We start from the raw sequence: 15505 nt of genomic DNA, 5'->3' as shown, positions 1-15505 counted from the left end.
ATGACCTTTAATATGGGTCAGACCAGATCATGGCGTCAATCCTGTGATAGCAATAAATACTCCTATATATGATATTATATCATCATCAATCTTTATCCCCCTCCAATGAGGAGATATTTGTGCAGTAGTTACATTATATAGTAAGTCAATGTGCTAATAGTAAGTCAATGTGCTATACAATAAACCTCTCTAATCTTAAGGTTTTTTGTTTGGAACTGGTAGACTGTGAACTACACTTGAAAAAAACTCACAATTTGTTATAGGGATCAACCAACTAAATAAAAAAAAAGACCTTCGAAATGGCCCCTGAGGTAACCAATAATTAACTTAAACAACATTAATACTGTTTCAATTTTTAATACATAATTTGCAATTAATCAACACAGTGTGTAAGTTCAATATTTCATGTTTTCAGAATTACTCCACGGGTGACTGTCCGAAGGTGAAGCCCTGTCCTGGACAAACCACTTGACCGATTAAGTTCATATTACAGATTTGACATACAGCCGAAATACACTTTACATCATAGGTGAGTATTGGAATTTTAATTTCTGCTATAGGGATCAACCAACTAAATAAAAAAAAGACCTTCGAAATGGCCCCTGTGTATACAAGATTGAGCCCAGGATAGAATTTTAACCCGGCCGCTGATTGGCTGGCTAATTATGAATTTCAAAAGTAAAAATGTTTTCTGACAGGTAATTATTCCTAGATAACCATGATATGAATTTGGAAATTCATATTGCGATTTAGGTTCAAAATATCAACTTTGATAATGAATAGGTAAAAGCATTAGAATTTCAGGATTTTTTAGTGCAAAATGCGCCTGATTTCAATAAAGCTACCCTGGTTGGAATTTGAGCAGAAGGACCCAAACTTTTTTTACTATTTAGTGTTATATGAGAACCTAGACTTTAATTATAGAACACAATACCTAACTAATATTCCTTTGTTTAACACTGTGGTCTATGTAAAATTATTTAGTTGGTTGCTCTCTATAGCAAACGCAACCGGAAGTATAAGAGTCAGTCACTGGAGCCGAGTGAGTCCATAGATACAAAGGTAAGTCGCCAAGTTTTAGAATAATACGTGTCACTGTGACTATGCATGCAGTTTATTTAGAATTGGCCAGTAAGTTAATGGTACATATAACGTAGATTCAGGTAATTAGCACGGCTATAAACGTGTGACATGTGCGTTTAACATCAGATGGGTACGATCACATGATTGCGCGGTGCATGGTCTCCTCAGTTGTCAGAATTTGGTTCACGGAACTGTATACATGTTCCGGTTTAGGTGAACCAGGAATTAGCGGTCAAATCAAGAAATTGGGGGGGGGGGGGGGGTCAGTCGTCTCTGTCATATTGGAGTGCCGAAAGCCATAAAGGTATAAAACATAAGTTACAGCTTATACATTTGAAATTGGTAACATTAAGGGGAGACAATTACATTGTATTACATAATGTCTAGTTTGGGGTGTGGTATTTATATCTGCCAGGTATAATTGGTGGGAGGGGTGGGGGGGTGTTCATCTCAGGTAAGCCAATTTAACTAATTGTACTGATTAATTGTAATATTAGGGCTAATAAGTTTATTAAAAGTATGCATTTTATGTTATAATGATGAAAAATACCATTTTGTGAATATTTTTTCTGTTAATGAAACATATTAATGGTGTTTCAGGGTCATTCAAGATTTCCGGAAATATATATGTTGGTTTGCACAGATTCCAGTCACGGACAAAGACATGCATCTTTTGTGCTCATTACAGGTTTGATCTTTGTTTAATTTGTTTATTTTAAACAGAAAGGCTCTGGAACCATGTTTCTGGTAAATTTGAATATATAAAAGGTTTGGTATATCTGGTTTTCTTCCAAAATCTTGACATTTTCTATATTATAGGGGTACCTGATTATGTAATGGATTATCTCCCCTTGGCTGGGGACTTTTCCTATTTTTTCATTATATTCAGAAAGTTTAATGATGTAACCAATAATTAACTTAAACAACATTAATACTATTTCAATATTTAATACATAATTTGCAATTAATCAACACAGTGTGTAAGTTCAATATTTCATGTTTTCAGAATTTCTCCACGGGTGACTGTCCGAAGGTGAAGCCCTGTCCTGGACAAACCACTTGACCGATTAAGTACATATTACAGATTTGACATACAGCCGGAATACACTTTACATCATTGGTGAGTATTGGAATTTTAATTTCTGCTATAGGGGTCAACCAACTAAATAAAAAAAGACCTTCGAAATGGCCCCTGTGTATACAAGATTGAGCCCAGGATAGAATTTTAACCCGGCCGCTGATTGGCTGGCTAATTATGAATTTCAAAAGTAAAAATGTTTTCTGACAGGTAATTATTCCTAGATAACCATGATATGAATTTGGAAATTCATATTGCGATTTAGGTTCAAAATATCAACTTTGATAATGAATAGGTAAAAGCATTAGAATTTCAGGATTTTTTAGTGCAAAATGCGCCAGATTTCAATAAAGCTACCCTAGTTGGAGTTTGAGCAGAAGGACCCAAACCTTTTTTTTCTATTTAGTGTTATATGAGAACCTAGACTTTAATTATAGAACACAATAGCTAACTAATATTCCTTTGTTTTAATAATACAGTACAAAACTTTAACAAAGTTTAACACTGTGGTCTATGTAAAATTATTTAGTTGGTTGCTCTCATTACCACTGCCAGGGTGTTGTAAACATCACTAATCACCTATGGATTGACCTCATTGTTAGAACGGAGAATCCTTATCAGATTCATATTGAGAGAATTTATAAGGATGTTGGATTGTGGGAAAAAATAATGGTACCTTAGTTGACCGTGTTCTTTATGAAAGCCATTCTCCGGAATTACTATGTCCAAGACATATTATTTAATCTAGATCTCAGTTTGAAATTGGAAGAGTGACTGGTTTTGCTGAACAGAACATTAAGGTACAGTAATGCTTTGTGGAGATATTTTGGACATTTATGGATTGTCTTTTATAATTCTTTGCATTAAACTAAGGAATTTGGTACTGGCTGGCGAAATATTATCGTGAAGAACATATTATCGTGATTTTGATTGGCGTGGCATACCGAATGCGATTTTTAAACGATTTTGTGTTTAGTAAGATGACACCTACCAAAATTACCAACAATATTTGTCAAATTTAGAAGAATATTTAATTTTTAACATAAAAATACCAAATTTCAGTAAATCTTACCTCACAAGTACAACATTAGTCAGGGGGGGGGGTGCATGATATCGGCTTTATTCTTAGATAATAGTTCCTATTTATATATATCGTCTGCTTCCTCTGATGATAGACAACAGCGATCAAAAAACGAAAGGTGTAAGGGAGGTAATTCAATCTTAGAAAAGAACGCTGATCGGGGTCACTCAAGCGCTTTTGACCAGACGACAAAATACAAGGTAGTAAACAATGCCGATTTGATTTGTTATTTTATTGTTTACAGAATTAATCACCACCAGAAATCATTCAAATATCTTTAAAATTTATTGAGAATGCTAATAATCTATACAAACATGAGAGAAATTTTTGTCATTTTACCAGATATAGATCGGTAAATGGCTCCCTCTTCATTTCCCGTGTCAGCGTAATCTAACGATTGGACATGTCATAAACAATACACCATTTCTCTCTTTTGCAACGCAGTTTTTACATCAATAAATTTTTTAAAAATAGTTCAAATGTTTATCTTTATGTTGATACCAAATTTAATTTATTCCATCACACATAACTATTTTTAATATTTTTTTGAAAAAAATCACGATAATATGTTCAGTAAATGACACGAACACCTATTTGACCGACTTTTTCCAAAGGGCTGTGTTTATTGTAAAATATTATATAAATTCACTTAAAGCTTATTCATTTGAAGTGTTGTGAACTAAAGATTACTTACAACTCTAAAAATCTAAATTTAAATACAACGTTTAGAAAAAAAATAGAGAAAAATCGGCATTTTTTCACGATAATATGTCGCCAGCCAGTATATAATAACCTATATTTTATCTTAAAATAGTGCTACATGACACTTATGCCTTAATTGGTATGTTGCACCTTAATATGATGTTTACTATGCAGGCGTAGAATGTCGTTTTCTAATAGGCTGTTATATTTTTCACTCATTTCAAATTTTAAGCGTCTAGACGAATTGTAGCCCGAGATACATCAGACTTAGACATTATGACAGATAGATGTCTGGTTTAGGGCCAGAGTGCAAAACGTAGAATAAGCCGACAACGTTTGGTATCAGGCCAGGTCATCTCTGATTCAGACTGACCACCGAGAAGCACCACTAACCTTTGTCTATTCAACAAATGAATATTATATCCACCCAAATATAGCAATACGTCGAGATTAAAGGTGATTTGCATACTACGAGAAAATGGCGACGACGACGAGGGAAATTTAAAGTTGTGGAAAAGAAGCTACTGTGTTGACACAATAGAATGCGCATGCGTGATGAAATGGATGGCTATGAGTAGGTAAATTATTCATTTGTTGAAAAGGACAAGGTAAGGACGATCCTTGGTGGTAATATTTTGTAAGTAGTCTGAATCAGATTTAATTCCTTTCCAACGAGTTAATATTCACCATTGGAGATTCTTTCAGTGTAAGGATGTACTGTCTTTCATAGACCAAACACTGCTTTCATTAATTTCTCTGCCGAGAACTTTTGAAAAATGTCTAAGTGCTCTGGCGTTGCCATTTTCACATGTCCATTTTGTGACCTTTGCTCAGAATTGTAGGTTGAATAAGCTCCTCTCTTTTGTTTCTTTGAGGAACTTAATTAAGGGATTAACACTTACTACAAACTACATAGGCTACAGGTACGTAAACACACACACACACACCAAGCATATAAACAGCTATATAGTCCGTTTCAAAAAGCCGGCCTGGAACTCCTTTCTTTCAGGGAAAGCGTTGAGGTTTACGGAGTAGTCTAACAGAAGATAAGACTATAGTCTATTCTGCAAAAGTTAATCTCCACAAACTTGAAATAAAAAAACCTAATAATATAGGTAGGTTTAGTGGACTATGGTTTCAATATCAGGAAGTATAGGAAGATAGTTTAACTCTTATATTTACATTTTATCCATCTTTGGGGTCTCTGTATTAAATATTGTTTACCCGTAGTAAGCTTGGCCAGGAAAACTGTTTAAATCATTGATGACTAAATCCACAAGATGGAACAGCCATTTTGACGGTGATCAGTAGACGTTACCATGTCAACATTTGTGACGTCATAATGATCACGTTTTGGATGTCAGTTTGATCTCCATAGACTTTACCTTTCCTTGGTTAGATTATAGTAGAAGTGGCAGCTGAATGTAAATACATGTATTATAAAGAGTTATATTATTTGTTAGCTAATGAACTGGTGTTAATTACAGTTTAGCAATGAATTCATCACTTGACAACGATAGGAAGAAACTGGAAAAAGCTAAACAAGAAGCACAAAGTCTACTCAACAAACTGACCCAGCCAAAACCAAGGAAGCGACAAAGGAAGGAATGGGTTAGAATATCCAATCAGGGATATAAAGGGAAATTTGATTTGCCATCCTCCAAAGAAAAGGAAAAAAGGTTGGTTTCTTTTTAGAATAAGTAAGTATAAACATATTGATGTATATTGATAATTCTGTAGAAATATTTAATTTGACAATTGGTACAGGCGAGACTTACAATTATGGGTAATACTTGTAATCGAGACACCATAACTTCTTGAAATCATTTTAATGTACTTGATATCAGTTAATCACGGAGAAAATATATGAATGGCCATGGGTTCATATTATATTTTTTTAAGATGTTATGTTTTTATTTATTTTAACAATCCGTTTCAAAAAGCCGGCCTGGAACTCCTTTCTTTCAGGGAAAGCGTTGAGGTTTACGGAGTAGTCTAACAGAAGATAAGACTATAGTCTATTCTGCAAAAGTTAAACAAACTTGAAATAAAAAAAACCTAATAATATAGGTAGGTTTAGTGGACTATGGTTTCAATATCAGGAAGTATAGGAAGATAGTTTAACTCTTATATTTACATTTTATCCATCTTTGGGGTCTCTGTATTAAATATTGTTTACCCGTAGTAAGCTTGGCCAGGAAAACTGTTTAAATCATTGATGACTAAATCCACAAGATGGAACAGCCATTTTGACGGTGATCAGTAGACGTTACCATGTCAACATTTGTGACGTCATAATGATCACGTTTTGGATGTCAGTTTGATCTCCATAGATCCTTTACCTTTCCTTGGTTAGATTATAGTAGAAGTGGCAGCTGAATGTAAATACATGTATTATAAAGAGTTATATTATTTGTTAGCTAATGAACTGGTGTTAATTACAGTTTAGCAATGAATTCATCACTTGACAACGATAGGAAGAAACTGGAAAAAGCTAAACAAGAAGCACAAAGTCTACTCAACAAACTGACCCAGCCAAAACCAAGGAAGCGACAAAGGAAGGAATGGGTAGAATATCCAATCAGGGATATAAAGGGAAATTTGATTTGCCATCCTCCAAAGAAAAGGAAAAAAGGTTGGTTTCTTTTTAGAATAAGTAAGTATAAACATATTGATGTATATTGATAATTCTGTAGAAATATTTAATTTGACAATTGGTACAGGCGAGACTTACAATTATGGGTAATACTTGTAATCGAGACACCATAACTTCTTGAAATCATTTTAATGTACTTGATATCAGTTAATCACGGAGAAAATATATGAATGGCCATGGGTTCATATTATATTTTTTTAAGATGTTATGTTTTTATTTATTTTAACAGCAACAAATCAAGACCATCCAAATAACCAAGCTATCCATGATCCTGCTGAGGACAACATAACATCAGGTGTGAATTTTGTATTTAGAGTTGCTGAAAATGGAACAATGAAAATTGTTCAAGTACATGTACTTATAGAAATCTAGAATCCAAAAAGATGTTCAGTAAGTAGGAATGCATGGAATGATTGTTTATAATTCAACTGCTTTGCTATAAATACTGTAGTTATATTCTTTATGCAACTAAGATTTGTATTCAAATTGCCTTTCATCTATGGTCATCTTCTTGTTAGCACTTTTCTTTTTCTCAAAAAGTGCTGGGATCGTTCTCAAAATTCAAATATATAGGTTTCTCTCAAATTCCATATGTAAGGTCCCTTTGGGCCCTAGTTGTGCATGCATATTGCATTTTGGTCTACAAGATGGCCACCAGGCGGCCTTCTTAGATTTCAATAGTTGAAGTTTGAAAAGCAGAAAAAATATCCCTCTGTCAATTGTCAGACAGATCAGCCTTTGGTGGGCGCCAAGACTCCTCTCGGATCTCTTGTTTAATATTAGTAAGTGCCTATTTGCTTATGATGATATCATTACACCTTATTTGCATACGTTAGCAAATATTGTTAATCTTATTCTGTCATTCTTGTAGTTTATTTATTGTGGTAGAAACAGGTCAGACAGTCAAGGTTTTTGCAATGCCTTTATAGGGTCCGGTAGAAGGACCTATTCCGGATTGAAAAATAGTACTGTATTTTCCACAAATTCAGTCAGTATCTTCCCAGTTGCAGTAAAACTAAATTAAAACTTCAAATAATCTTATTTAATTTTATTCAATATACCCATTTTGATATTATTTCAATAAAATTGTGAAGAAAATTTAAACAAATTAATGCAGATAATATTAGTACAATTTTTGCTTAGGCTCTTTTCCCAAAAACAGCTGGCAAAAAACCTGTCAGACATACAACTCAAGGTTAATGGAAATGGAAACATAAGTTAACTTACATGTGTGTAATAAATTCTATATTCAATAACCTCAACTTGTGTACGTATCTCTCTCTCTCTATATATATGTATATATATATGACATGGGTCATAAGATTGAACACAAGGTTTAACTTACCAATTAGCCCTTTCGTGAGATTTCATATTATCATACATGTGTTGTTGTTTTTTTATATGCTTCAGTTCAAAAACTTAGAGATCACATTAACGAGGCTTTATACAATTTGGAGACCTCTGTTGATTACTCCCCTGGCCCTACATTATGGGAAAGAAGGAAGGAAAAGGAGATTGACAATTGGGAGAAATGCCGCAACACATTTTTGAGGCAAGATTAAAAAAGTTTTCTCCATTTAATAATGTGTCTTTGGAATGCTGCAAATGTGACCAGCCTGCTGCTATCAGGTAAGAAACAAGATAAATATTTTATTTTATTGTACATATATAGTCACGTGATCCAAATTTGTCCGAGTAAGATTTACCTAGTTTTATTTTATTTTCATGTGAGGCTAAAATGGCTACATATCCAGTGATATACAATAATGACTCAACTTTGGTAGTAGGTGGTTATAAGTTTGGTTTTTGTTTTTGTTTTTTTTTTTTTGCAAAATTGGTGCTTTTTTTCCCATCCTTTCTCTCTGATTTTTTTCTTTAAATCCCCTTTATAATTTGAGACTATCCTTATGTCTGTATTCTGAAAATAAACCTCATAATGACAGGTTTACAAGCACACACACTTAAATATGGATTTCATACCTCAATTTATGACTTATTTGGACATTTGATTAAAGATGATTTTGTTGTGATGTCACCAGTGCAATGATCAAATTGATCAATATTTACACGTTTCATAGTGATGAGCAACATTAAATATGGCAAATACATAAATTACGAAAATGGTCATGAGAAGGATGTGGGATCCAAAAAAGCTGTAAAGAAAGCCTCTAAGCACCCAATGCTTTCAAATTTTATTGATAATGTCTGGGGGTAAATTTTAATAGGAACATCAACACAGTACCGGAAGTCATATAAATTGTCTTTAAAGTTTAAGCGAATTGAGAACATTGTATTTTGTTCAAGAGACCAGAACACTAATTAATTGCTTCCTTCCATTTTATTAAGCCTGTATGCAATTGCAGATGCACCCAATGTAGAGAAATTCTGTGTCAAAGGTGTGACAATGAACAGCATATCTACAATGGATTGCATGACAGGGAATTTATTGTTGGCCAGCATTGGGCATATGGACAACCATTGCAAGGGATCTCCAATGATAATGGACCACCACGGATAGTGGAAGTTGGTAAGATTTGAAATAAATAGTGTTCTCTGGGCAAATATGTGTACTTCATTTCTTGAGTTTCGTTATTTACCAATTAAGATAAAAAACATTCCATTGGTAAATTTTATTATTATAAACAAATGTATTTTTTGAGAAATGTCAAACACCCAAAATGAAAGAAAAATATAATTTGATGGAAATATTAAGTAGTAGCTGGCTTTAATAGGAAGATCCAGCATATGTGAGGAACTGGGACATTAAAAGAATCACTTCAATGACCCATGCACAATCCATCATGAGATTACTGCAATATTAAGCCATACAAGTACTTTCACTCAAAATTCTTTTCAATAAATAATTTGGGTAAAGTTAAAATTAATTTTTTCTGCCACCTTCATAAAAGGTGGAGTTATCTGCCAAAATTTCTTGTTGGGTTGTTTATTCTCTATTATTCATTTTGAACGAACAGAGCTTGCTTCTTTAATATTGGAGTTTATAGAATGGAGGGATACTTGGAAAGTTGTCTTTCGGTGTTTGTATAAGAATAAGGGGGGAAATAAAGTATATTTACTTTGTATTCTGCCCTGCTGGTATTAGAATTGCTGCCCCTACTGCATGATCTTTAAAAGGTAACTTTATTAATTAGGTTTAATAATCTGTCCTGTCTTTCTTCTTCCTAATGTCTCCCTGTCTCATATTTTTGCCTTCAGTGAATTGAGTGCTCCCACCTATAAGAAAGGTTCTTTGTTCTCTGATTTTTGGCTTTAACATATATATATATATATATTATATATATATACATTTTTTTTTTGTATATAAATATTAAAAAACAAAAATTAAAACAGATCTCCTGCGAAGCATTGAAAGCGCTTGAGATCGCAGACTTGTTTCAATTTTTGTTTTTTGATATTTTAATTCCATCACAAGGATATTCTATATTAATTTATTCTATATATTTATATTTATGTAAGGGCATGTTGTCTAGTCACTCTATGCGAAAAATGGCAAAACCTCAAAGTAATTGCAACAGAAACTATTTTAGTTTGTTTTGTTTTTTTGTTATTATTTATATATGTCTTAAATAACATATAAAAATTGACCTTTATCAGATTAAGGGGTATTGTGATTTTTTTTAAGGTCAAAACAGAAAATCAATTTGCATATCTATTGTCAACAAATATCATTTAAAGTCCCACTAGAATTCCAAAACAAAAACCAAAAATATCTTAAAAATAATCAAAGCATAATGAAATTGATACAGATGACTTAAGCTGAGGTTGCAACACCAATCAAATATGTATAATATTCCCTATATGATGTATGTTAACAATGAAGTTTCGTAGTTTTGTTGTCTGGCGCACTGACATTTGGACAATGGCGGGAACATAAGATGAGCCGCTATATGAAAATTAACATTTAATTTGTATCAAATTGTTCAGAAGGTATTGATAATGATATTTTTTAACCTTGAAAAGGTTTTCTTTTGCAATTATTTTAAATGTAGGGTGACTTAACTATACTCTTTAATGAATTAAAGCCAAAAAATTTAATTTGTGGTGAAATATGTACAGATTAAGCAATTTGAAGTTCTTCCACTTTCATTCCAGAGCGCTATTTACCAGTGTTTCCTAAAGTGTGCCCCTGTGGAACAGCAGACAGTATTGAACAGTTTACTATCACCAGGCGTTTTAAAGTCATTGCAGTAACTGAATTAGGTGTGATAAGTTGCAGAATATTGTTATTTTTACACCAGACTGGCTTTTATTAACTTTTCTTAATGGTATATGCACACATACATTCATAAAAATCTGCATATTTCAGAAGTCACATTTTATTAATTCAAGAACACATACATGTAACTATTTTGAAAATGTGCATCTTCTTCTGTCTGCTGGTACAGTTAGGTTTTCGTAATATTATATGGCATTATATAGAACAAACAGAAACTTTTTCAATGTGAAACTTTTGTTAATGACTCCCGTACAATGATCCTTGAAATTATGCCTATCTTGTGAGCAATTGGAACATCACGTTTTAAGTCAACTTTGAAGAGTTAATACTTAAAGATAAATGTTAATTCAGATATATTAATGTTTTAGGGAGGTATGATATTTTGCTGCCTTTTGTGAATTGCCCCCACTGCAACAGAGACTGAACACCCCAGACTGAGGACATTATTACTGGTGGATTTTGGCCTGGGAGTGCAAGAATGCATGACGGTTTGTATTTGTTATTATTATACAGTCTTTCTATCCCAGTTAACGGTACTAGATATTAGCATGCTATTGCTTCATTACTACCACAATGCTTACTACCTATAACTTAAATATTAATTTAAGAGGGCTTCATATTATATCTGGAATGGGATAATGGGAAAAGGAATTCAAACTAAATGACGATTTTGTAATTTAGAAGTGTCTGTTACAATATATACTCAAGATCAATAATTCTAAATATAATAACCTGCAATGTTTAAAAAATGGGTTGTTTTATCACTATTGGACCTGTAATGGACCTATATAATTTACAAAATTTTGCATATTTTATGTTATCTTCCTTTTCAGCCACTGTATCATTTTACCTCCTGTATGTGTTAGATATTACATATAACACTTGTTTGTTACATTTTATTTTATGCTTAATAAATGATAAGAGCATTAAACTAATAATACTGGTACATTATCATTTGAACTGATTATCAACTAACACAGTACACCACACAAAGCATTTTATTGCACCTTTATGGGCTTTAATCATAATGCTGGTACAATTTCATTTTAAACCACGGTATTTATCTAATTGTTAAATTCCAGGATGGACTGTCACTATTTTTTTTCAATTTTGTATTACTTTAAGAAATACAGAAGCAAAAGAATTTATATTATCACAATGTTTTCCACACAATTAAGTTAAATATTGGAGAATGTGGATGAAATAGTTATGTGAATGCATACCTGGTAATCTGTAAGATCTCTGAAAGCAAGTCAAATCATCTTTAATGTTAAAACATTCCTGAAGAGTCATCAAGACATGGCGATAGTGCTAATGGAATTTGATCGTTGAGTTGTTTTATTTCTATATTTTTACCTCCACTTTTTTCTTATACTTTATTGTCACATTTGTACAGGGTTTTTTTGTGTTTATTTTTTTCAGGAATGTACATATTTAGTGACGAAGTTCTTTGCTTGTTTGATTTCCTTAAGCTGGAAAAAGCAGGATTGTCTGTAAAGGCATTTATGACATCGCTACAATTTATGTCATCCATTCGTGGAAGGGTAAGATTTTCTAGTGACATTTGTAAGTTTGTGATTTGTAATTCCCAAAAGCAGTGTTCTCAAAATCTCCTTGTAGAGGTAACAATTTAAACCTGATATAAAAAATCAAAATGTTTTAATCATCTATTGCTAAAACTAAAAAAAAATGAGTTCATGATGCAATCTTGCGCTACAGTACAAGACATATTCTATAGTCACATGACTGTCCATACAGGGAATTTCTTCCTGAAGAAGACCATTGCTGGGGGAATGGAGAGGGAATGGGTTAACTCAAGTTTATTCCTAGCTGTTGGAGTAATTATCAGATTTGATATCAAAGAATGTTTTCAGTGTATGTGCATGTAATTCAAAGTAAAAAAAAATAATTTAAATGACAAAATGTGTATAAATTCACTTCTTTTTAGGCATTGAATTGATGTCAACATTTTTAGCCCACCATCATCAGATGGTGGGCTATTCAAATCGCCTTTCGTCCGTGGTCCGTCGTCCGTCCGTCCGTCCTTCCGTCCGTCCGTCCGTCCTTCCGTCCGTCCGTCCGTCCGTTAACAATTCTTGTTACCGCTATTTCTCACAAAGTACTGAAGGAATCTTTCTCAAATTTCACATGTAGGTTCCCCTAGGGCCCTAGTTGTGCATATTGCATTTTGGGACCAATCGGTCAACAAGATGGCCGACTGGCGGCCATCTTGGATTTTGATAGTTAAAGTTTGTTACCGCTATTTCTCAGAAAGTTGTGAAGGGATCTTTCTCAAATTTCACATGTAGGTTCCCCTAGGGCCCTAGTTGTGCATATTGCATTTTGGGACCAATCTGTCAACAAGATGGCCGACTGGCGGCCATCTTGGATTTTGATAGTTTAAGTTTGTTACCGCTATTTCTCAGAAAGTTGTGAAGGGATCTTTCTCAAATTTCACATGTAGGTTCCCCTAGGGCCCTAGTTGTGCATATTGCATTTTGGGACCAATCGGTCAACAAGATGGCCGACTGGCGGCCATCTTGGATTTTGATAGTTAAAGTTTGTTACCGCTATTTCTCAGAAAGTTGTGAAGGGATCTTTCTCAAATTTCACATGTAGGTTCCCCTAGGGCCCTAGTTGTGCATATTGCATTTTGGGACCAATCTGTCAACAAGATGGCCGACTGGCGGCCATCTTGGATTTTGATAGTTTAAGTTTGTTACCGCTATTTCTCAGAAAGTTGTGAAGGGATCTTTCTCAAATTTCACATGTAGGTTCCCCTAGGGCCCTAGTTGTGCATATTGCATTTTGGGACCAATCGGTCAACAAGATGGCCGACTGGCGGCCATCTTGGATTTTGATAGTTAAAGTTTGTTACCGCTATTTCTCAGAAAGTTGTGAAGGGATCTTTCTCAAATTTCACATGTAGGTTCCCCTAGGGCCCTAGTTGTGCATATTGCATTTTGGGACCAATCGGTCAACAAGATGGCCGACTGGCGGCCATCTTGGATTTTGATAGTTAAAGTTTGTTACCGCTATTTCTCAGAAAGTTGTGAAGGGATCTTTCTCAAATTTCACATGTAGGTTCCCCTAGGGCCCTAGTTGTGCATATTGCATTTTGGGACCAATCTGTCAACAAGATGGCCGACTGGCGGCCATCTTGGATTTTGATAGTTTAAGTTTGTTACCGCTATTTCTCAGAAAGTTGTGAAGGGATCTTTCTCAAATTTCACATGTAGGTTCCCCTAGGGCCCTAGTTGTGCATATTGCATTTTGGGACCAATCGGTCAACAAGATGGCCGACTGGCGGCCAAATTGGATTTTGATAGTTAAAGTTTGTTACCGCTATTTCTCAGAAAGTGTGAAGGGATCTTTCTCAAATTTCACATGTAGGTTCCCCTAGGGCCCTAGTTGTGCATATTGCATTTTGGGACCAATCAGTCAACAAGATGGCCGACTGGCGGCCATCTTGGATTTTGATAGTTAAAGTTTGTTACCGCTATTTTTCAGAAAAGCTGTGAAGGGATCTTTCTCAAATTTCACATGTAGGTTCCCCTAGGGCCCTAGTTGTGCATATTGCATTTTGGGACCAATCGGTCAACAAGATGGCCGACTGGCGGCCATCTTGGATTTTGATAGTTAAAGTTTGTTACCGCTATTTCTCAGAAAGCTGTGAAGGGATCTTTCTCAAATTTCACATGTAGGTTCCCCTAGGGCCCTAGTTGTGCATATTGCATTTTGGGACCAATCTGTCAACAAGATGGCCGACTGGCGGCCATCTTGGATTTAGATAGTTTAAGTTTGTTACCGCTATTTCTCAGAAAGTTGTGAAGGGATCTTTCTCAAATTTCACATGTAGGTTCCCCTAGGGCCCTAGTTGTGCATATTGCATTTTGGGACCAATCGGTCAACAAGATGGCCGACTGGCGGCCATCTTGGATTTTGATAGTTTAAGTTTGTTACCGCTATTTCTCAGAAAGTTGTGAAGGGATCTTTCTCAAATTTCATATGTAGGTTCTCCTAGGGCCCTAGTTGTGCATATTGCATTTTGGGACCAATCTGTCAACAAGATAGTCCACCGGCGGCCATCTTGGATTTTGATAGTTAAAGTTTGTTAACGCTATTTCCCAGAAAGTACTGAAGGAATTTTTCTCAAATTTCATATGTAGGTTCCCCTAGGACCCTAGTTGTGCATATTGCATTTTGGGACAGATCGGTCAACAAGATGGCCGAAGGGCGGCCATCTTGGATGTTGATAGTTAAAGTTTGTTACCGCTATTTCTCAGAAAGTAATGAAGGTTTTTTTCTCAAATTTCATGTGCAGGTTCCTGAAGGGGTCTAGTGCATTTTCGGACTTATCGGTCAGCAAGATGATCGACAGGTAGCCATCTTGGATTTTGATAATTGAAGTTTGTTTCTGCTATATATGTCAGAAAGTACTGAAAGGATCTTTCTCAAGTTTAATATATAGTATGTAGTAAAAGTTTGAAAAGCAGGGAAAAGATCCCTCTTTCTGTTGTCAGACATAGATCATTCTTTGGTGGGCGCCAAGATCCCTCTGGGATCTCTTGTTAATGAAAAAATGTATTTGAAAATGTGGATTCTCAAATAAAGTTTGAAACCTGAAAATCGATTGACTTTGGCAAAACACAAAATCTGTTTTCTGAC

The 15505-nt window shown here is 34.5% G+C and overlaps 1 protein-coding gene and 1 long non-coding RNA gene across 2 annotated transcripts; both read left to right on the top strand.

Moving 5' to 3' along the window:
* Window positions 1-1715: 1715 nt before the first annotated feature.
* LOC138326935 (uncharacterized) lies at window positions 1716-5557 on the top strand. The gene is made up of 3 exons (XR_011208983.1): window positions 1716-1771; window positions 2090-2203; window positions 5432-5557. It is a non-coding gene; the product is annotated as an uncharacterized lncRNA (long non-coding RNA).
* A 2141-nt stretch (window positions 5558-7698) lies between these two features.
* Window positions 7699-11261, top strand: LOC138327197 (uncharacterized). The gene is made up of 4 exons (XM_069273178.1): window positions 7699-8229; window positions 8964-9127; window positions 10714-10821; window positions 11206-11261. Exons 1-4 carry the CDS (start codon window positions 8132-8134, stop codon window positions 11259-11261), a joined length of 426 nt encoding a protein of 141 aa, XP_069129279.1. The 5' UTR covers window positions 7699-8131.
* The last annotated feature ends 4244 nt before the right edge of the window (window positions 11262-15505 follow it).

This window comes from Argopecten irradians, chromosome 7, assembly GCF_041381155.1.
Source record: "Argopecten irradians isolate NY chromosome 7, Ai_NY, whole genome shotgun sequence".
Taxonomy (NCBI): Eukaryota; Metazoa; Mollusca; class Bivalvia; order Pectinida; family Pectinidae; genus Argopecten; species Argopecten irradians.
The sequence above is the reverse complement of the archived record's forward strand: the minus strand, read 5'-3'. Positions and strand labels throughout refer to the sequence as shown.

Excerpts from the sequence above, each read along its gene's own strand:
- LOC138327197 (XM_069273178.1), top strand. The coding sequence starts at position 8,132 with ATGCCGCAACACATTTTTGAGGCAAGATTAAAAAAGTTTTCTCCATTT. Across the intron at positions 8,230-8,963 it reads GACCAGCCTGCTGCTATCAG|ATGCACCCAATGTAGAGAAA; the intron begins GTAAGAAACAAG and ends ATGCAATTGCAG. Across the intron at positions 10,822-11,205 it reads CATTGCAGTAACTGAATTAG|GGAGGTATGATATTTTGCTG; the intron begins GTGTGATAAGTT and ends TTAATGTTTTAG.